This window comes from Dermacentor variabilis, chromosome 1 (assembly GCF_050947875.1).
Source record: "Dermacentor variabilis isolate Ectoservices chromosome 1, ASM5094787v1, whole genome shotgun sequence".
Taxonomy (NCBI): Eukaryota; Metazoa; Arthropoda; class Arachnida; order Ixodida; family Ixodidae; genus Dermacentor; species Dermacentor variabilis.
In genome coordinates this window covers 68454259-68476690 of record NC_134568.1, presented here as the reverse complement: position 1 = coordinate 68476690, position 22432 = coordinate 68454259, and the positions used below count along the sequence as shown (strand labels likewise).

The window sequence follows — 22432 nt, the reverse complement described above, 5'->3', positions numbered from 1 at the left end:
CGTAGCTCGAAACACTCCACGAACATCTGTTGCTGAGGAATTCTTTCACCTTATAACCAGACCAGCAATTCCGTTTATTTGCCTACAATATGCAAGTTCCACCGCCCTGGCAGAACAGAAGGTTCGCGCGTGTTTTATGTCACAACACCCTCAACTTAACTGCGAGTTCCGTTTCGACGAATTGAAATGTGTTCTCGCGTTATGCCATACAAAGGCAACTGCAGGTCCAGACTGCGTCACGTACGTGATTTTAAAGAACCTTGGTCAGAGACAGCGATTTGGGAAGATGGGGGCCTCCATGGATGAAAACGTGCCCCCCTGTAGCTGCCGACACTGCGAAGCATTTTGTGTGAACAAGGTCTATGACGGACACAGTGATAAATATCTGGGAGGACCAATTGCCGCAACTGCGTGCCCATAAGAATAATGCGCACCATGACAGAGCCTTTCAAAAAGGCGGCCGGCGGGACCTCTGTGACCTCAAAGGAGATACGCTACAAGATAGAAAATTTGGGGCAAGAGTACAGGTAAGAGGATAATTTGCACGTTCACACGGATGTTTGTCGCGCTCGACGTTGGTATGTGCTCTACGCCGTGGGCGCAACAATCCTCGGGCAACGGTGGGCCTCATGGCGTTTGCGATATTTTGACTACGCGCCGTAGTCGTCACATTACCGCGTTATCAACGCAGCATATTTCGCGTGCATATTGTAGACAAGAATACAGTCGTTCTACAATATTCATGCAGTCTAATTTTAGGTAACCGGGCTGATTAGCTGACGCCGTCAATACAACTGTACCACATTACCGCCACAGGTATACACAACGAGCATTTATAATTTGCAGTTCAAGTTCTGAAATACCAGTGCTTAGACGAGATACACAAGGAGTAACGATACACACATTACACTGTTCTTCTCATTCTTGTCTGTGTACCTCGCCTAAGCACGGTCTTCCAGAATTTGAACTATGCCACCCCAACCGGCCCAAGTTTCTACCCTACTAATTTTGCATCGCTGCGCACACAAACATCGTACGAATCAAACTTTGCAGTGAGCTTTTCAGGAAGCTAGGTTGTTGATAAACGCTGTGGTCACTTATCCTTATCATTTGCTGACCCTTGCTACGTAAAACACGTAAACGGTATATTGGCATGCATTCTGTTTGAAAGCTTCAGTTTTAGATGTTACGTGCAGGGAAGGACAGCAATGATTGTAATCAAATGTTAAAAAAGGTTTCCGCAAGCAGTATATAAATACCACGTTTTTCGTAGCTGTCAACTCATCAATTGTTATGCAGGGTGTTAAAAAGCTGTGTGCGAGAACTTTCGAATTCAGAGCTGTGTTTGGCATAACACATCTGTGCTTTGTTGTTTCGTTTCTTTTTTTCTTTTCAGACAAAAGGGCAAGACGGCCGCTGGGTCAGCACCTGTGAGTTGCCCTTATTAGAACCGCCTGCATAGGTTTCTTGGAAACTTGCCGACAAATGACCACATCCTAGTAGAAGACAGCTTGCCGGTGAGACAACAATTATATGATATAAGCAGCGTTGGAGTAGCATGATAAACGCATAATGCTCTAAAAATAGGTAGTAGTCATCGAAGGCGACTTGTGCAGCATGAACATGCACTTTTTATATTATTGACGAATGCATTTATACAGCTCAGATAAACCAAGGACAGGAAGTTGGTTGGCATAACAGCGCAGGTGAATTAAATATAGAAGACGACCGTACAGGCGCCGACTTCAAATTAATGTTTATTCCAGAGGAAAATAGCATTTTTAACAGATGTCACTATACCAAACAAATCAACACAAGCTGCAGTGTAGCGCCCACGGTAAAAAAAGAAAACATGAAAGCAAAAAAGCCACGCCTTCAAAGCCACAAGCCACAAGTTTTCAAAAGGATAAAAGGATAATTCAGTGTTTAATAAGCTTATTTTTAGCTATTCTTCAATAACTTGGCCATGCTTGAGAGAAAACAAGTTGCCAAAAACAAGTTGATGCCCGCAGGAAGCGGCCACACACAACTGTTATTGACAGAATGGTTAAACTGATTGAAGTTGAGTCTCAGTGGGCCAAAAAACTGGCAAAAAAGGAGCTAAGGCTTGCGAAGAAGGCACTGCAGCTGCATGAGGAGTCGAATGATCTTCAAAGAAACTTGGTTTCTATTTTTGGAAATCATAATGACAATCTGCCGCAAATACACACAAAAGTGTTTTTGCATCATAACATTCCAAAGGGAAGGGCTCAAAATGGGCATACCGGACCAGGGCTTCTCTTCCTAAAACATAGAGCGGTGAGTCGTAGCTGCAAGTTATAGCCTCAGATAGTAAAAAACAGTTTCTAAGTGCAAACAGCGACGTAATAAACTGCGACATAATTAGTAGCAAGTGAGTGTGGTAGTGCTAGAAATATATTGGTGCTTACTGAATAGGCCCGTGTCACAAAGTATGACATATTGTAACTTATCCGTTCAGTTGGACATTGTCACAGAAACCGAAGATGGGGCTCAAGTGATAGCCTCTTGTAGTATGCACGGGCTGACACACCCGCTAGTATTGTTCGGGAAGATTATTCGGAAGGCTTGACGGCAAGCCCTCAAGCCACTCCGTAACAAGGAGCCCGTGGCGATGCCCGCAGGAAGCGGCCACACGCATCTGTTATTGACAGAGTGGCTAAACTGATTGAAGTTGAGTCTCAGGGGGCCAATAAACTGGCAAGAAGGAGCTAAGGCTTGCGAAGAAGGCACGGCAGTTGCAGGGGGAGTCGAATTATCTTCAAAGAAACCTAGTTTCTCTTTTTGGAAATCATAATGGCAATCTGCCGTAAATAAACACAGAAGTGGTTTTTGAAGAGTTTGCTGTCTTACAAAGTTTGCTGCTCCTGCCCATTTAGCTACGTCATGAACACAACGATTGAAGTTTTCTTTGGCTCTGAGAGCATGTGTCTGCATGCGCATATGGCTTCAGAGATCGGCAGCGCTTTAATTTTTATCAACCTAAAACTGTCCTTCTTACCGGAGGCTCATGTTTAACCATAAACGCTATTAGCCACACGGTAACCAACTTTGCAGTGCTGAACTCTGTTGTAACCTATTAGAGGCACACACCATGCAGAAAATGTTTAAGTCCATGTCGCTACTTTTGTATTATTAACCAACAATGTCATATGGTCAAATTCAGTGGGCTGAATTGAAAAGTGCCATTCCAGAGAGAACTAAGCATTCTTTGCCGTTTGAATGCCGACAGCGCTGCAGCAAAATGATAGTACGTTACCAGATTATCAACTGCACACAAGAATACAACAGTTGCTAAATTTAAAATTTGCACGCGATTCACATGGGGGCGTATATAATCAGTCATTTGGCACAACACTATCTAACATTGGTCGACTTGTCAGGTTTGAAACTTCATTCAGCTGTAATATAGTCAGACCGACTAAATGAAGTAATGGCCTTGAATGTACAGTCAATACACAACTTTAGTCGCCTAGGTTTCCATCTAGCTCTCGACAGGGTGAAAAAGCCAGGAATTCACAGAAATCTGTTTTAGTAGGGCACGAAGCGCTCTTTCCCCTGACACAGTGGCAGCGCAGCTTACGCAGAATGGCTGGGACAGCAGACTACATGGTGACTTCATCATCCACTGCATACCGAATTGGTGACGCACGCTTTCACAAATATATTGCAGCGCACAGCACATGCGCACAATATGAGCTGTGTTAGTAACATCACACTCGAGTCCTTTCAGGATTCGACAGCTTGCCTTCAGCCACCCAAATACATTCTTAATCACAAGTTTTGCCTTTGACAACATGTAGTTGCACACTTGTACAGCTGGGTCTTAGTATGTCGCTGTAAGTACGTAAGGCTTCATCAAGTGTGGCAGTAAAGGAAAGGCTTGGTCCAGGGCTGGGCAATATCCAAGATACATGTATCTTAGATACCATCTCAGATACTCTTTGGGTATCCTGTACCTGTATCATGATACGTCTTGCGAGACGTCTATCAATATCTGTATTTCCCATACATGATAGACTGTATCATGTATATTAAAATACAACAAGCTACTGCTATCACAATATAACTGTGCGAAACTATAAACATTGGCTGAACTCCGCTTCACAAGCTGATACTGCTGCCAATTAGCCACGTGAATAAAACTATAGGCAGAGACATTCTTTTACCTTTCCACCAGAGCCCTCCAACGAGGGCAGGCAATGAGGTCAGAATGAGATCAGTAGAATATGAAAGGTCATTGCAGCTTTATTTGCTCTCTGTATACACGATGCGTAAAAAAATATGTCGCCACCAGAGTTGTCGCTGCTTTACACCTGTCCGGTGATCCGGTATTGCGTAAACGGTAATACGTTTACGGACAAGTTAAAACTCCGCAGCGGCATTTGCGCCATCGTGCAGAGGCTTCTGACTGACGTTCTTGTACTAAGATTGCTGCCCGCTAGCTGGTCGGCAAGCAGAACAGCGACTCCCATCAACTACAAAAGCGACAGGCAAAACCCGCTGACAGCGCGACGCATAAAGAGCTTTCATGTTAAGCAGTTAAGACAACGCTAATAAATTGTTTGGGAATAAAAATATTACACTTTGAGCAAGTAAAACAAACTTGGAGGACGCTTAAACTTCACTTTTAAAAGTGGAACGCGATAGCCTTCAAAGATTCCTGATTGCTTCTCACGCTTCCTGGCAAGTACTGCTTATGTAATCGTAATGTTTACCGGGAAATGCTGGCGGCAAACGCTAAGCACGAAGGCGGGCTTTCTGATAAAAGCGTGGCCTCGTGCGGGGGCCAATCTCGGAGGTAGTCCACCGCCACGCAAAAAAACAAAAAGATATCATTTGCAGGTTTCTGTTATTGTTTCGGACTTTTAATATTTAAGTCTTAGAAGATTTAACATAGCAGGTATGCGCTGTCGGTGTTTTGTTTAATAACATTTGTTTGTGGGCTGTCATTCTCAAAATTCCGAGCAATAACTTTATTAAAAATGCAAGGCAAGGTATGAGCAACTCTAGTTATAGAATGGTGTGGCAATATGACCCTCATATACCGCATGTGGTATAGCAAGGCATGGCGTATACATTGTGGGAACGGCGCGGTCGCTCACTCCACGCCAGCAGGCCCCAGTGTGGGCCGGCCGCGTCCAAGAGCGCCCAGCCGAGCCCCGAACCAACGCTCGCGCCCACGAGTCACTTTGTCCTCCTCTTCCTCGACTGCTGGCTCTGATGCCGGAGGGCCTTCGGGTTCTTGGAAGACCTTGGTGACTCGGACGTTGCCGGCTCCGCCGATCCTCGTTGGTGCGGAATCTGCAAGGTTTGCCCGCCGCCGGAGTTGCTGTGCTGTCGCTGCAAGCCGCCGTGGCCAGTGCCATCATCGCCTTCGCCGAGGCAGGGGCAGTATGGGAATTCCAGCATCGGAGCCACCAGTCGAAGAAGCCGAAGAGGACAAAGTTACTCGTGAGCGCGAGCGGTGGTTCGAGGGTCGGCTGCGCGCTCTTGGGCGGGGCCGGCCAGGAGTTGGGGCCTGCTGGCGTGGAATGAGGAACCACGCCATGCTCATAACATATAGCTAAATATAGGCGGAAATTTTCGCTCACGGACAACTCCACCGACACCTACACCGGATTTGTGTGACACGGGGCCCTCAACGCTGTCGCGTTAAACATTTTGAAATACAGACAGACAGACAGACAGACAGACAGACAGACAATGAACTTTTATTCGGGTCCTGAGGGACTAGCCGGCGGAGACCCGTTGGGGCCCCCGGCTCGCCGCTGGCTGCTCCCATGTCGGAATCGGGAGGCCAAGCCTCTCCGCTCTTTCACGGGCCCTCTGGACGGCCATGGACTGGAGCTTGAGTTGCGTACTAGATATGGCCTCGTCCCAGTCCCGTTCGCTGGTGAGGGACGTATCCCGTAACGCAGGACACTGCCAGAGCATATGAGGTAGAGTGCTAACCTCCCCACAATCCGGGCACTGTGGGTCAATTTCTGGATAAATCCTTCTTAAGAAACCTCGCGAGGGATATGACCTCGTCTGAAGCATCCTAAGCGTGATCGATTGAGATCTGCATAGATTTGGGTGTGTAGGCGGGAAGCACCTGCGTTCCTCTTTATAGTGGGAGACGATCTCATGAAAGGTTAATAAGGGGTCGCTGTGGCCGAGCTCCTCCGGATCCAATGTAGCCCCACCGCCGTCGCGGCGCGTTAATTCTCGCGCACGGCGGTGAGCAATCTGATTGGGGTTCGGGCGGCCCGGCAGCACGTTGTCGCCCATGTGAGCGGGGAACCATATAATATAATGCAGGGGGTCACAATTAGTTCTGCATTTGCTTTTCAGAATCGCCTCCACCTGTCTCGCAACCATTCCCGAAGCGAAAGCCCTGACGGCCGCGCGTGAGTCAGTGTAGATATACGGCCTTTTTGAATTTTGCATCACCAGCGCAACCGCCACCTGTTCTGCCACGTCGGCCGTCACAGCGCCTACCGAGGCCGCAGATAGGAGCTCGCCCTTTTCGCTGACCGCCGTGACCGTGAACTTACCGGAGCGCCCATATTGAGCTGCGTCCACGAAAGCTACCATGCCGACCGTGTTCTTCAATATCGCCCTGGCACGAGCTGCTCGCCTGCCCGCATTATGCTGTGGGTGAACGTTTCTAGGGAAGGGACCGACGACGTAGGTCCCTCTGGAATTTTCGTCCAGCTGAACCGCCTCGCTGCGACTGTAACGCGGCTGCAAGCCCGCCGCCTCTAAGAGGCGCCTACCGGCGCTGGAGCCCGAAAGCCAAACATACATTACATTCGAATAAAACAAGGTTGGGCGGAGTTAGAAAATTTCCAGGAAACCATTTTTGTGCATACGCGTTCACTGCTACATTATACAGATCTATAATAAGAAATTTGAGAGTGTATCGAAGTATCTTAAGACAGAAATGGAAAGTGTTGTATCGAATATAATAATTGCGGTAGTATCTTGCATCTGTATCTCAAATACTTGTTGCCAGAGTATTCTGTATCGTATCATGATACAATTTCAAGGTATCTTTGCCCAGCCCTGACTTGGTAACACAGTATTATGGCACCAACTTCAACTCCTTCAATCACTCTTTTAGGCTTGGTGAAATGATCACTTTCGATTATCCTAGGCAAGCTTGAGCGTTTGTACACTCTTGAGTCATGGTTCCGGCCCAGTGAGCCAACATTTGTGAAAAGAAACTTCTAATTGTGGTGTACAAGCGCCAAAAGAATAATACCATACCAACCCTTATACTTGTAATAATCTTAGGCATGCTCCTTTGGAGGTGACACCTTTATGTGGGAACCATCAAGTGCACCATACCACTTCAGGAATCCAACACCTTCGATAACTGTCGAATGTGCTCCTCCACGGTATCAACTGTAGGCGTCCCAACAAACTGTGATTCCACACTGTCTACGATGATGAAGCAGAACTCAAGGAATGGAATGTTCACGGACGCTGCACTTATGCCAAGAAGATTCACGACTGTCCTTTCTTCAGTTGAAGTTGCTGCCCTCTACAGCGGCACTGCCACACGTTTATGCCAAGGGATGGTGTTCAGCATGTTCGTGTCTGCCCTTGCCAGTGAATGACAGTTGCACACAATATAAGAAGAAGTTGACCGGTTGTCCCTGAAATTTCTTTTAAAGTCGTTGTCAATCAACTTCGGCATTGAGGTCTCGTACCACGACGTAGGACCAAAGTGGCTCCATATCCTCTTTTCCTTCGCGCACAGCCCAACAACGAAAGTTGCCAGTAGTCGACAATGTCTCTCCGCTGCGTTCCTTTTTCCTTTTTAACAGCATTCTTTGAAATTCCAGGGCATTCAGCTGTCTGTTATTTGCCGCCAACTGAGCTTGGTGCATTGCGACAAGAAGAAGGAGGCTATCATCGCGATTATCACCCGGCCTCTTCAACGACATTTTGTTGAAAGTTCACTTGCCACACCCCGTCAAAACCTCTCGGCACTGGAAATCCGTGCAGAAAAAGCAAACGATATAGAAATGTATGGCGCGACGATAAGTACCTACGACACGAGTATAGTGGCTACACATGTCTCGCCACAGGAAAAATCCAACGGCTCCGGTTGGAATGCCTTAGATTCGCGATTAAATTTTTTCCGCTAGGTATGTTTTGTAGTTAAAGAAAGAGAAACGTTACAGCGCAATAATAAATAAAACAGATTTCAAAGATAACCAAGCAAAAGTAGCGAGGAAATATGCACTAATTTATCGAATATTACTCTCGATTCAGCACGCTCACGTGATAGCACAATTTAACCCTTGAAAGGCAGTGTAAGCGCAGTTAACATTCATTTACTTCAATGTCATTTTGAAACTTCTACTGTCGTTGATTTCAGAGGAGAGAGAGAGATGCAAATGAGAAGAAGGCAGGGAGGTTAACCAGACTTAAAACGTCCGGTTTGCTACCCTGCACTGATTTCAATGGCCCTACCCTACCCTACCCTGATTTCAATGGCCGTTCAGAGTTACCGTGTCAAGGGGGTATAAGAGAGACTTGTTCATGGTAGCCGCACATCAACTGGCACTATTCCACATTTACTCATTACATCCGCACTATACTTTAACGTGTACAGAGACTGTTCATGTCATAAACATTTCTTTACTTCAGCATTCGTCATTCCACATTTGGCGCTAGAGCAAACATTTAAATGATCCCGAGTGGCACCTTCCACGGTGGCAGGACTGTTTGCAATTCTGTGTAATTTGCGTTTCATAACATCGGTAAAAAAATTCACAAAAATGCACGAGGTCGCGGGATCGAATCCCAGCTGCGGCGGCCGCATTTCGATGGGGGCGAAATTCGAAAACACCCGTGTGCTTATATTTAGGTGCACGTTAAAGAACTACAGGTGGTCGAAATTTCCGGAGTTCCCCACTATGGCGTGCCTCATAATCAGATCGTAGTTTTGCCACGTAAAACATCAGAATGTAACTTTTTTTTTCTTATTAACAATCATGTATACCGACGGTACGTCATAAACGGTATACTGAAAATAGGTGGTGAATCGACAGCTGTACGTAACGTTTACGATATTTTCTCGCTTGCCGCCGCCTTATCTCTGGCAATAGTCGTATATGTTAACCATACATGGTAATATAATAATCTAGACGGCCGTGTTATTTCAATGTGGAAAACAAAAGACTTGGTATAAATGACTTTGATATTATACACGTTGTTTGACGTAACTTATACCAATATCTAGATGAACCAGAGCGCGCTACGCGAAGGCAACCACCTCAGTATTGTTAACTGCCCTCTTGAGCGACTCAATATTCTTTTTTTTTTTACTCTGCGCTGACGAAAATTAGTAGCAATAATTATATCTATCTTTCCAAGTACGTATTTAATCACAAATTCTTCAATGGAGAAGTTGAGGATCGGAGCGAAATATATCCAAATGAGATCTACCTCCATGAAGTTGGCTGTTGTGGTAAAATATTTTTTCCGGGCTATATAGAAAGCGCGCGAGAATTGAAACAGCACAACGTGACTAGGCACTTGCGTGCAGCGACGTTAGTGCCCTAGGTCATCAAGCATGCATTATACGAATGATCGATGCTTTACTAAGACAGGATGTTCCACACATCCGTAACTGGGACCATGATTGCGATTGTGGAACAATGTCCAGGTACGCGAAGGAAACGCGTATGAACACATAAAGATGGTTCCTGTGGCTGGTTCGTGGAAGAATGTTCCAGATAATAGGTACTGGTATGTGAAAAACTGTTCCAATAACCGCGGCTATTTATTTTGGAGACAGTTCCACATAGTTAATGTTACGTGAACTTAAAAATTAGAAGAAAGAGTTCAAATATATGGAACTCCGTTTCTTTGTATGAGAGAGTGAGGGAAATTTCTTTATTTCGGTCCAGAGAAGACGCAGGGGAGACCCCGCGCCACGTGGCTAGTACCACGTAGGGATCGCCAAATATTTTATGTGGGACGCCGTTCTATTTAACGAAGGGAAAATGTTCGCAGCTTATAGCTGGAACCTCAGTGAAAGAGTGTATGAATATAAGTTAGACACACACACACGCACATACAGGTATATATATATATATATATACGATCCCAGGGTAAGTTATCGTAGTAACACATTCATACCCCAGAAAGTGGATGGGAAGACCGCGCCGCGGTAGCTCAACTGGTAGCGCTTCACACGCGTAATGCGAAGACGTGGGATCGTTCCCTACCTGCGGCAAATTGTTTTTTCATCCACTTTCAATTGCATTAATGTATCATTTCTTTATTTCAGTTACTCAGTACGAGTAATTTCCCCTGTGTTGTCATTGGTGTCTTTGTTGACTTCCGATTATACACATATATATATATATACATATATATATATATATATATATATATATATATATATATATGCAACACAGATGGACCGAAGGCAACTACGTTGGCTTCTACTGCTGCCAAAATATTACGCCTGCTGAAGCGTCGGTTCAATTGTATCGATGTGATTATGGCGATAAATAGTGCATGGAAACTCTTGAAGCTGTCAGAATTTTTGCTTCTGAAAGGCTACATAAAGGGCGAAGTGATCTTTGTTGCGGATGGCGATGTATTCGCGAGATAGCAGTCGTTGCCGTCTGCTCTCAATCAACGTTATCGCTTGTGCTTATTCATACGTTGGGTCTGGGTGCAACGTAGATAATTAGTTCCAAACCTGTAAAACTGCAGAAATGCTGCGACCCGCGAGCAGCTAGTTATACGGCACTTTATTAAGATAGCGCGCTCGTTCTTCAGAGCCTTGAATAATTAAAACCAGAGTCAATCTATTCATGATAAGCGACCAAGTGCATAACTATTAGTAGGCTCTGCAACTTCTGATTTGAACCCTACTCACTTAGACGAATACTTTAAAGGGTAATTCTTTTTTTTAACGAGTTACTCCAGCTCAACTAAAAAGAAAAGAAGGCTTTGAGCTGCTCAAGAGGACAGTGAAGGATACTGAGTTGGGGGGCTAGATCTGCGTAGCGGACACCTAATCAATTTTCCTTTTTTCTGTCTTTCTTTTTAACGCTAGGCCCATAGTAACTGTAACACACACCCCGTACATGGGCAACTCTGTTACCATGAGCCAGAGAGCCGTGCGATGCATTCAATAATGTAGAAGTGAAACAGAAAGCAGTAAAAATCATGCGTACGGCCTCGCACCGTGTGCTGAAGGCACGTGCGGATTCAAGCTGAAGCACGGCTCACAACCAGAAGCAGGGAATAAATTATTCCTGTACTGCAGTGAGATGGCTAGAGTCGTCCACAGACGACATCAGTGTTTCCACGACAGCAGTGCCGACGTGGCCTTTCGCTCACGGACATTGCAATGCGCCCCCCCCCCTCTCGAAAAAACAAGCACAGCCTTAGCAAAGAAAAAAAAAGGGTTTCACTAAGGTAAAAAATTTTGTGTAGTTAACGTGATCTCAATAGTCGTTCGATGACCGCTTAGTGAAGCGACAGCAAGCAGCCAGATTGTTCGAACCAGCAAATGAAACGTTGCTTGGTCTGCGGAGACTACACGTCGTAGAGGCTGCTTTACGTGCTGCCGAATTGGAAGGGTGCAGAATTATTGATGTGACGCACATTTGTTATTTCGGCACTGTGACAACCGCCGTAATAATATATGACATCGGGGACTTTTGATCCTTCGTATAGTATCGGCCTTAAAGGGACGTCGAAGAAAGGAACAAATTGCAGTAAGGTGGAAAGATGGGCGAGTTGGAAAGGATGCACACTTGTCAATCAGCGCCAAAACAACGAAAGTACAGAGGCAGAAGGGTATAGAAGCAAGTTCTAGAGCCCTTCTGTATTTTTGCCTGATGATGATATCTTTCGAAGGAAGAACTTACATCATCCGGCGTCCTTCTACCTCTGTGTCTTACGTTATTTTGACGTGGATTAGTAAGTATGAAAGAAGGAAAGTTTGGTTAAGCTGCATTGGTAAATTATACTGCTGCGACATTGATAACGCCAGTCTTAGCCTGGGCAGACGTGTACTAAATTAAAAAAAAAAGGCTACAACGAAAGAGGGTTGCAGACACCACCGCTTCCCGCACAACTTTCCGCGGACGTCATGGATTTTGATAGCGTTTGCTCGGGAGTAGTTAATCGATAATTAAATGCATTTGAAAGGAACCAAAGAATCAACCTAGGGAATTTTAAAACCTTTATCTGGCAAGGGCATTCCCCCTACCCCGCAAAAGAAAAGAATAGAGGGGGAGGGGTAACGGCGCAAACACGTAAAAATACCTTGAAATCTATACAAGACAGTGGTCACGAGGATGGAGGCCTCAAGTGATCAACCGCGGTCAAGCAAGAGGATGTCGCTGGCGCGCAACCAAACTATTTTGCTCCAGCCATCTTTCTACCACTGTTGATCCCGTTGAACTCCATGGCGTCCCACTGGCATACCGGTGCTGCTATTGGGGCGCCAAACTCAAATAGACGAACATTGGCTTTACTTCTCCGACCGCTAGTAGCGAACTACTGGGAAACCAAGTCTTGAGGGAATGCTTCAGTAATCTAAAGAGATTTAATGATGCTCTTTATGCCACTTTGAAACCGCAGCCGGTGGTCGAGCGTAGCTGACGTGGTCGCAATCAGCCACGGCGGCGGCTTCTAAACACCCAAACTCTTTGTCTTCCTACGCACAGCCACGCAGCGCGCAAGGACGTTACCTTCTTTTTGGCGCGGCACTGGGCGTTGATGTTGGCAGCGCTGCGCTCTCCGGGCATCTGTGTGATCCACAAGCGCCACACGATGAGAGAGTAAGCGGTCAGCATGATGGCCACGGGCAGGAAGAAGAGCGCCACGGTGACCAGCAAGTAGTAAAGCTTGCGGCCCGACGAGGCGAACACGCACTCCCCGCGCTCCGCGTCCCAGCTGGCCTCCGTTGGCCACGTCCAGCCGCAGTACGTCACCGATTCCAGCGGCGTCCACTGCGACGAGAAAATGCGCGTTGCACACCACCGGAAGCCAGCATATAAAGCACATCGCGACAGTCGCAGAGAAAGAGAGAGAGGAAGTTTATATCTGGAGAAACCTAGTGGCAGGTCTGGCACGCTACTCCAGGTGAGATAGTGAGGGATGAATGAAAAGGAGTGAGAAAAAAAAAAGTCGCAGTAGTACTGATAGCAAAGCATTAGACAGCGATACGAAGCAAGGTTCGTAGTTTTATCGGCCGTATAAATTGCACTAAACCCTCTTACTGATTAAATTAAGAAACATAGTGACAGGCGTGCACAAGCGAACACGAACTGATCTCACTCGGTGAACGCGAACAAAAGCTGTCATAACGCTGGCGTTATGAAGAGCACCGACCTCGGAGAGCGAACGTTTTCGGGCTGTCTCTCGCTTCAACGCGTGTTCAATTCTTGAGATACGTGACCTCCAACTCTAGGCGCACGGAAAAAAGTGCGCGTGAAGCGATCAGCCGTCTCAGCTCGCCAGGTGTTTGCACCCGTTGCAGATTACCTCCAAGAAAGATACGTCGCGTAGCCCAAGCATGCGCTCAGCTGTGCGAACAGCTATACGCAGCCACGACTGGGGTAGAGGAGGAGAGGCGTGCTCACTTGCCACCAACAGCCCTCTTTCCTGTCACAGAACCGTCGCACTATGCATGTTGAGCTTCGAATCATGGACATTTCGACAAGCTCGGTAGAACTCCTCGGTCACGCGCGCAGCTAGTGGCATTGAAACTCGTGGCAAAAGCCATACCATCGAGGCAGAATGATACGTTTGCGGACGGAGTGAAAAAATAGGCATATAGCGCTATTGCACATTGCTGTTATATGACACAAGTGAGCATTTGTTCTACAGGTTTGCCCCCACCTATAGCGCTTAAGTTATATAAGGAAAAAGTGTGGAGGGAGCACTGTTGCACCATCAGTGGTGGTCTAGAAAGCAAGGAAACCACTAAATCTGTGTCGCTGCTAGGCATGAGAGATAATTCGTGTAAGGAGTGGCAGACACACGGACAGAGAAGTCACATATAATTTCAAGCCAATGTGCCTTAAACACTGTAGAAAATGTTACATTACGGTTTCTTTGCTATACTATGGAACGCTCGAGTGTTCTAGGCGGAACAATTGCATGCCAAGCATACCAGGCTAGCCCCGCTGTGCTACATAGATAGAGAAAACACCAACTCAATACTGAAAAATTTTGGCCAATTTTATCCAATTGCGGTGCTGCAGTGCCTCTCCCGGAACGTACTCCATTCATCAGTGTACCACGCGTTTACACCAGAGACTTGGCTATAAACAGCAATGAATGAAAAGCCATTATAGAAACCAGCTTGAACCGGTACTGGCTGCATGGCTGGCTTCCGCTTTGAGACTACACCAGCTCTACAACTGAGTATTTTTGCATTACAAAGTTCTTGACTTAATGACAGACGTTGGGTGCTATCGGAATGTGCCGAAGTTCTTTCATCATCATCATCATCAGCCTAGTTACGCCCACTGCAGGGCAAAGGCCTCTCCCATACTTCTCCAACTACCCCGGTCATGTACTAATTGTGGCCATGTTGTCCCTACAAACGTCTTAATGTATCCGCCCACCTAACTTTCTGCCGCCCCCTGCTACGCATCCCTTCCCTTGGAATCCAGTCCGTAACCCTTAGTGACCATCGGTTATCTTCCCTCCTCATTACATGTCCGGCCCATGCCCATTTCTTTTTCTTGATTTCAACTAAGATGTCGTTTACCCGCGTTTGTTGCCTCACCCAATCTGCTCTTTTCTTATCCCTTAACGTCACACCCATCATTCTTCTTTCCATAGCTCGCTGCGTCGTCCTCAATTTCAGCAGAACCCTTTTCGTAAGCCTCCAGGTTTCTGCCCATTATGTGAGTACTGGTAACACACAGCTGTTATACACTTTCCTTTTGAGGGATAGTGACAACCTGCTGTTCATGATTTGAGAATGCCTGCCAAACGCACCCCAGCCCATTCTTATTCTTCTGGTTATTTCAGTCTCATGATCCGGATCCGTGGTCAATACCTGCCCTAAGTAGATGTATTCCCTTACCACTGCCAGTGCTTCGCTACCTATCGTAAACTGCTGTTCTCTTCCGAGACTGCTAAACAATAATTTAGTTTTCTGCAGATTAATTTTCAGACCCACCCTTCTGCTTTGCCTCTCCAGGTCAGTGAGCATGCATTGCAATTGGTCTCCTGAGTTACTAAGCAAGGCAATATCATCAGCGAGTCGCAAGTTGCTAAGGTATTCTCCATCAACTTTTATCCCCAATTCTTCCCACCCCAGGCCTCTGAATACCTCCTGTAAACATGCTGTGAATAGCATTGGAGATATCGTATCTCCCTGTCTGACGCCTTTCTTTATAGGGATTTTGTTGCTTTCTTTGTGGAGGACTACGGTGGCTGTGGAGCCGCTATAGATATCTTCCAGTATCTTTACATATGGCTCATCTACACCCTGATTCCGCAATGCCTCCATGACTGCTGAGGTTTCGACTGAATCAAACGCTTTCTCGTAATCAATGAAAGCTATATATAAGGGTTGGTTATATTCGGCACATTTCTCTATCACTTGATTGATAGTGTGAATATGGTCTATTGTTGAGTAGCCTTTACGGAATCCTGCCTGGTCCTTTGGTTGACAGAAGTCTAAGGTGTTCCTGATTCTATTTGCGATTACCTTAGTAAATACTTTGTCGGCAACGGACAGTAAGCTGATCGGTCTATAATTTTTCAAGTCTTTGGCGTCCCCTTTCTTATGGATTAGGATTATGTTAGCGTTCTTCCAAGATTCCGGTACGCTCGAGCTTATGAGGCATTGCGTATACAGGGTGGCCAGTTTCTCTAGAACAATCTGACCACCATCCTTCAACAAATCTGCTGTTACCTGATCCTCCCCAGCTGCCTTCCCCCTTTGCATAGCTCCTAAGGCTTTCTTTACTTCTTCTGACGTTACCTGTGGGATTTCGAATTCCTCTAGGCTATTCTCTCTTCCACTATCGTCGTGGGTGCCACTGGTACTGTATAAATCTCTATAGAACTCCTCAGCCACTTGAACTATCTCATCCATATTAGTAACGATATTGCCAGCTTTGTCTCTTAACGCACACATCTGATTCTTGCCTATTCCTAGTTTCTTCTTCACTGTTTTTAGGCTTCCTCCGTTCCTGAGAGCCTGTTCAATTCTATCCATATTATAGTTCCTGATGTCCGCTGTCTTACGCTTGTTGATTAACTTAGAAAGTTCTGCCAGTTCTATTCTAGCTGTAGGGTTAGAGGCTTTCATACATTGGCGTTTCTTGATCAGATCTTTCGTCTCCTGCGATAGCTTACTGGTTTCCTGTCTAACGGCGTTACCACCGACTTCTATTGCGCACTCCTTAATGATGCCCATGAGATAGTCGTTCATTGCTTCAACACTAAGGTCCTCTTCCTGAGTTAAAGCCGAATACCTGTTCTGTAGCTTGATCCGGAATTCCTCTAGTTTCCCTCTTACCGCTAACTCAATGATTGGCTTCTTGTGTACCAGTTTCTTCCGTTCCCTCCTCAAGTCTAGGCTAATTCGAGTTCTTACCATCCTATGGTCACTGCAGCGTACCTTGCCGAGCACGTCTACATCTTGTATGATGCCAGGGTTCGCGCAGAGTATGAAGTCGATTTCATTTCTAGTCTCACCATTCGGGCTCCTCCACGTCCACTTTCGACTAACCCGCTTGCGGAAAAAGGTGTTCATTATCCGCATATTATTCTGTTCTGCAAACTCTACTAATAATTCTCCTCTGCTATTCCTAGAGCCTATGCCATATTCCCCCACTTACTTGTCTCCAGCCTGCTTCTTGCCAACCCTGGCATTGAAGTCGCCCATCAGTATAGTGTATTTTGTTTTGACTTTACCCATCGCCGATTCCACGTCTTCATAAAAGCTTTCGACTTCCTGGTCATCATGACTGCATGTAGGGGCATAGACTTGTACTACCTTCAATGTGTACCTCTTATTAAGTTTCACAGCAAGACCTGCCACCCTCTCGTTATTGCTATAGAATTCCTGTATGTTACCAGCTATTTCCTTATTAATCAGGAATCCGACTCCTAGTTCTCGTCTCTCCGCTAAGCCCCGGTAACACAGTACATGCCCGCTTTTTAGCACTGTATATGCTTCTTTTGTCCTCCTAACCTCACTGAGCCCTATTATATCCCATTTAGTACCCTCTAATTCCTCCAATAACACTGCTAGACTCGCCTCACTAGGTAGCGTTCTAACGTTAAACGTTGCCAGGTTCAGATTCCAATGGCGGCCTGTCCGGAGCCAGGTATTCTTAGCACCCTCTGCAGCGTCACAGATCTGACCGCCGCCGTGGTCAGTTGCTTCGCGGCTGCTGGGGACTGAGGGCCGGGGTTTGATTGTTGTATTCATATAGGAGGTTGTGGCCAATTACTGCACCAGGGTGGCCAATCCTGCTCTGGTGAGAGAGTGCGTTACCGGTTCTGGTCACCGGGATCAGGCCGCACTCCAAGCCTGTTTGTGCAATTTTGTCAACACACGTTTTTTTTTTGTATTTTCCGGTGGAGAATTGCGCTGCGCCGGGATTTGAATCACGGTCCTCTTGCACTGGAGACGGATACTCTACGGTCCCCGCAGGAGTTAAATTAAAAATTGAATTGTGGGGTTTTGCGTGACAAAACCACTTTCTGATTATGCACGCCGTAGTGGAGGACTCCGAAAATTTCGACCACCTGGGGTTCTTTAACGTGCACCTAATTCTAAGTACACGGGTGTTTTCGCATTTCGCCCCCATCGAAATGCGGCCGCCGTGGCCGGGGTCCGATCCCGCGACCTCGTGCTCAGCAGTCTAACACCATAACCACTGAGCAACCACGGCGGGTCCCGCAGGAGTTGTACGCCTCATTTAACCTACAGTGGTGCCCTATTTGATCAGTCAAGCTGGACCAATCTGAGCTCGGTTATACCGCATGGATGGCACTCGGCTTGAGAACCTGGTATTTATGACCGGCACATGTGTGGCCACACATAATTGAGGATATATAAATTTTTTTTTTAGGAGGGTTTCCGTACAGTGATAAAATGAAGGAAAATACATTAAAAAGAAAGAAAAGAAAGGGGGGGGGAAAGGAACATAACACGTGATTTGAACTCGTGATCCTTCAATGTTGCCCGGAAAGGTAGCTCAGTCGGTTGTTTCGTCAAGCCAACGGTTACTTTCAAGCGCCATAGCTCCTGCTCCGAGCCTAATACTTATGTGGAAAGTTACTGATGTTGTCCGCGACAGTCGATTCTGAGTGGTTGGAAGGCATAATTTCTTGGAAAAATGGCCGCCAGAGGAGCAGTGTGAACTCGAGCGGCTTTAGAGACTAGGAAAACTGCCTTAAAATATTTAGACTTGAGGGGAAGTTTCGTTAACAAACTATAACACGGCAATCAGCACTCGAATACGACGAGAGAAATTATTGAGAGGTGGAAAATTCCCTTGAAATAAATCCGGTTTGCGAGACAAATGCTTGTATGTATTGAATCTCTTAAAAGATGAGGGGGGGAAATATGCGCTCACCGAGAGGGCATCGTCAGCACGAGACCACCACCAGGCACCTTACTGAGATGTAGAGAGCTTCGCGGCCGGAACGAAGTCTCCCCTCTCGGGGAGACTTCGTGAGGGAAACGGGAGGCGATATAAGCATGCGTGTCCATGATACGCACACGACAAACTGCCTTGCCGAAGTTCTTTACGTGATATTTATTATCAGGGTAAGAATGGGGTGTGCCGGTGGCAGACTGTTGGACTAAATGTTACGTTCCCTCAAGCAAGGTCTGCAGTACAGAAAAATCACGCAAACGGCTTCGGCTAAAGTTCTGATGCTGCCTCCCAGATATCATGCATTTGTAAGGACTCTACACCAACTTATGTTGGTGGATAAGCAACACAGGAGACTCTGCATGATCAAATACATGCTTCAGCATTCGTATTGTGGTCCATTTTTCGGAAGTCCATTTCTTTTGATTAATGGTTAAGCTGTTTCTTTAACTCTTGTTGCACGAAGGCACCTTCATGCGCTTTCGCGCTGCGTCAAACGTTAAGGTAAACGATATTTACTTTCAAAGCCCTTGCTTTGCAATGCTCGCCCCTTGATACGGGTGAATTTGTTTTTCAAACGCTTTCCTGAGCTGCGATATTACATCCGCGAGCTGCGTTACCCTATAGACCGTTTTTTCATGGACGCCACCATGGATGGACGAATGGATGTTATGAGCGTCCCCTTTGGAACGGGGCGGTGGGTTGCGCCACCAAGCTCTTGCTATTACACTGCCTAATGTCCTACCTAGGTTAAACAATAAAAAAGAAAAAAAACTATGACCTCCCACAACCAAATTTTTGATTCCCTATTGCGAACTATGCTTTTGTACGTCTCCGTTTTTTGTCGTTCCCCTACTTTTCCTCCACCAATCCTCCAATCGCCTCTTAATAATACCTATTACAACCCACATTACCACGCAGTGGCGCCATCTACTGGCAGTCGGCATGCTGGCTTGGGCGATCGCTCCGTCTTCCATGGCAGGTAAACGCTCGGCGGAAGTTTCTGGTGTTTGTTTTCGCGCTCGTGCAGTGTATTTAGTACGACATGGCGTCTTGTACGTGGGAAACGGTTCTGTGAGACGTACTGAAGTGGTTGAAGTCGACATGGCCGGAGTTTCTGCTGGCGTTGAGGCGGACGGAGCACGCAGCGCGATGTGTGCGCGCATGTTTTAGCCTACGATCAGCCTCGGAGATCAATTGTGCACTTCTGGATGTTCCGTTCACTAATGTGACCTGACTGCTGTATTATCCCCTAGTTCTAAGCTGCGGTTTAGGAGCAATGAAGCTTACGCAACGATCGTAACAGCATAGGTACCGTTCTGCTACGATAGGAGCTGTACTGTTATACCTTGACAAGCATTCAAACTGTTAGCTGCAGATTAAATAGCGTTACTACTTGGTTCGGTTGAGGACGTTCCCACCCACGAATAAAAAAGTTTTGGTTAGTACTAACAGCATGCCTTAGAGTGTGAGCTATACTTGTCCAGCAAAGCGACCGTTTACGAACTGCGCGAGCGTGCTAAACAGTTGTAGGTGCTGGATTACAGATATCTTTGTTCTATATAGCGCATGGTTCAAGTGCACGGCATCAACGTTTATAGATCTATAAACGTTGTGCGGCGTGACTATGCGAGGTCGTATTGAGGCGTTAGCCCGTTTTTCTTTCTTTTTCGAGAAAGAGGGAGATAACTGAATTTTTTTTCGGTTGTGTTTGTTCCGTTCGCTATGACGCACTCACACGTAATACGGAAATTTTTTTCTCAAGAATAGCCATCGCATTCTCTTTATGCGATCCGTCTCATATATTATGGCTTTACAGGGCAAAAAGGCAACGCCGAATCACATAGCTTATATATGTATCATGCTGGTTCACCAACCGCAGTGATCCCTGTGATGAGCAGCGCCATTGGCCTCATGCAGGAAGCTAGCGTAGACATATAGTAATTTCAAGCCTACTAGACTTGAAATCCGGGAGAACGATGCCCGTGTATCACACATAATTGATAGCGCCTGCCGCTTAAATGTTTCGCAGTTGCCTTAGGTTGGCCGTACACGAGCATGCAATCTTATGGTTTAGTCCTAACGCCAAGCGATAAGATAGGGAACAGATGTACCATTTCATGATGGTAATACAGAGACACCGGTTCTCTTCGTTGAATTCAAACAATATACGCAAAATAGTTCACAACACATATACACACCGCGGCTGATAATGCGCGTCACATGTATGCGCCCCCAAGAGATATCTCCGCGTACTATAGTTACCCATGTACCGAAAGGCTTCCCCGACGACCTTATATGAACGGATTTTGCATAAATTTCCCAAAGTATGATCTAAAAAAATCGTGAAATTGTTCCGCAGCACGCGACAGCAATATACTTTCGAGCAGCGCCGCGCTGGATCGCCCAAGCCAGGCAGGATGAAAGGCTCGCCGCGTGCCCTTTCCTCCTCGCCCGATGAAAACGTGTATACGAGAAAAAGAAATGGCATGTGCATTTATGTGAGGCAGCTTGCGCGCTCGCGCGGACTGCTCACAATCAATGAAGCACACTTAGAGGGACAGTTGCGGAAGGATTAGACTTGTAATGCAGTCCCTGTCTTAATTAAGATGGTCGGGCTCCCGGGTTGTCGTTCGCATTTGAACTATTGATCAGCTGGGTCAGTCCCTACTTCAACTCCTGCAACCGGCTACTATGCCCAAAATGGCAGGTCGACTGGCGGTGACAATCAGGCTAATGAGTGCGAGATAAGCCACACTGTTGAAGGACAAGAAACGGAATCGGATAGCTACCGGACGCAAAGCCCGTGCTAATTTCCTGTCTCGCAGCAGTAATTGAGTCGTAAGCACCAAGCACGCAGCCGCTTTGTATTTAAGGCAGCGCTCGGGGTACACGCGACTGTGCGGATGTGCTCATGTTTTGAGCACGTGTTTTTGTTTTTGTCAAATTGCAATGCTGTGTGCTTGAGTATGCTTCTATGTAATGTGATGGCTGTACATAACGTTTCAGGCCATTTGGAAACTTTCAGTAGAGCAGTACAGCCTGGGAATAGGACACCCTTTGCGTTACACCACAGATTAGACGTACATAGACTAAGGAAGATTTCTGTAGCTTCTATATAACGGTGTAATTTGACAACGTAGCTTTATTCGTGTTTTTTTTTCATCACGGATGTTATTTAATCTGAAACAAGAAGGGCGCCGGGATTGGGCGGATACGTGAATTAAAACATATTTGTTCTCGCTAGTGGTTAAACCTACACAGCCAAGGTGAGATCCGAATAATAGCGGAACTACGCAGTTATAAACACGAGACTTATCCATCTTTTCTCTAGCGTCTGCAGAGGGAAAGGATGTAGAGTCTTCTCAGTTACTCGAAATAATGGGAAATGAAAGAAAAGGCACATGTTTGAAAGCGACGGACATTAACCGCAATAAAGCACAAATAAACACACAAAAAATAGTGACTAAAAATGTTATGCCTACGTATCGATCCTTTCTGGTTCATTTAAATAAAATAAAATCAGAGGACACCTAAGCATTGCTTTTGAGTTGTGAATGCGAAAGCATTAATGTCCACTTGAACGCCGCTGAACATTCCTTCGAGTTTTGCGCTGCGAGTAATGCACCATAGCGCAACGTGCTTTCCGAGCCAGCAAGCAGCAGCAGCCTGCGGTGCTAACGCCGTATGCCTCCGACGTCGTGCGCAACGAGAGACCGAGGAAGCAGCAGCCACCAAGGTCAGCAGCCGCGCGCAGCAGCTAAGCCCACTGGGGGTGAGAGAGAGAGACAGAGAGAGAGAGA

General features: G+C 46.3%; 1 protein-coding gene across 1 annotated transcript in view; it reads right to left on the bottom strand.

Moving 5' to 3' along the window:
- The window catches only part of LOC142578976 (QRFP-like peptide receptor), an 813496-nt gene that overhangs the window by 425960 nt on the left and 365104 nt on the right, over window positions 1–22432 (bottom strand). The window contains exon 3 of the mRNA XM_075688743.1: window positions 12741–13001. Within this exon, the coding sequence (XP_075544858.1) occupies window positions 12741–13001 (261 nt within the window). The remainder of the gene's footprint in view (window positions 1–12740; window positions 13002–22432) is intronic.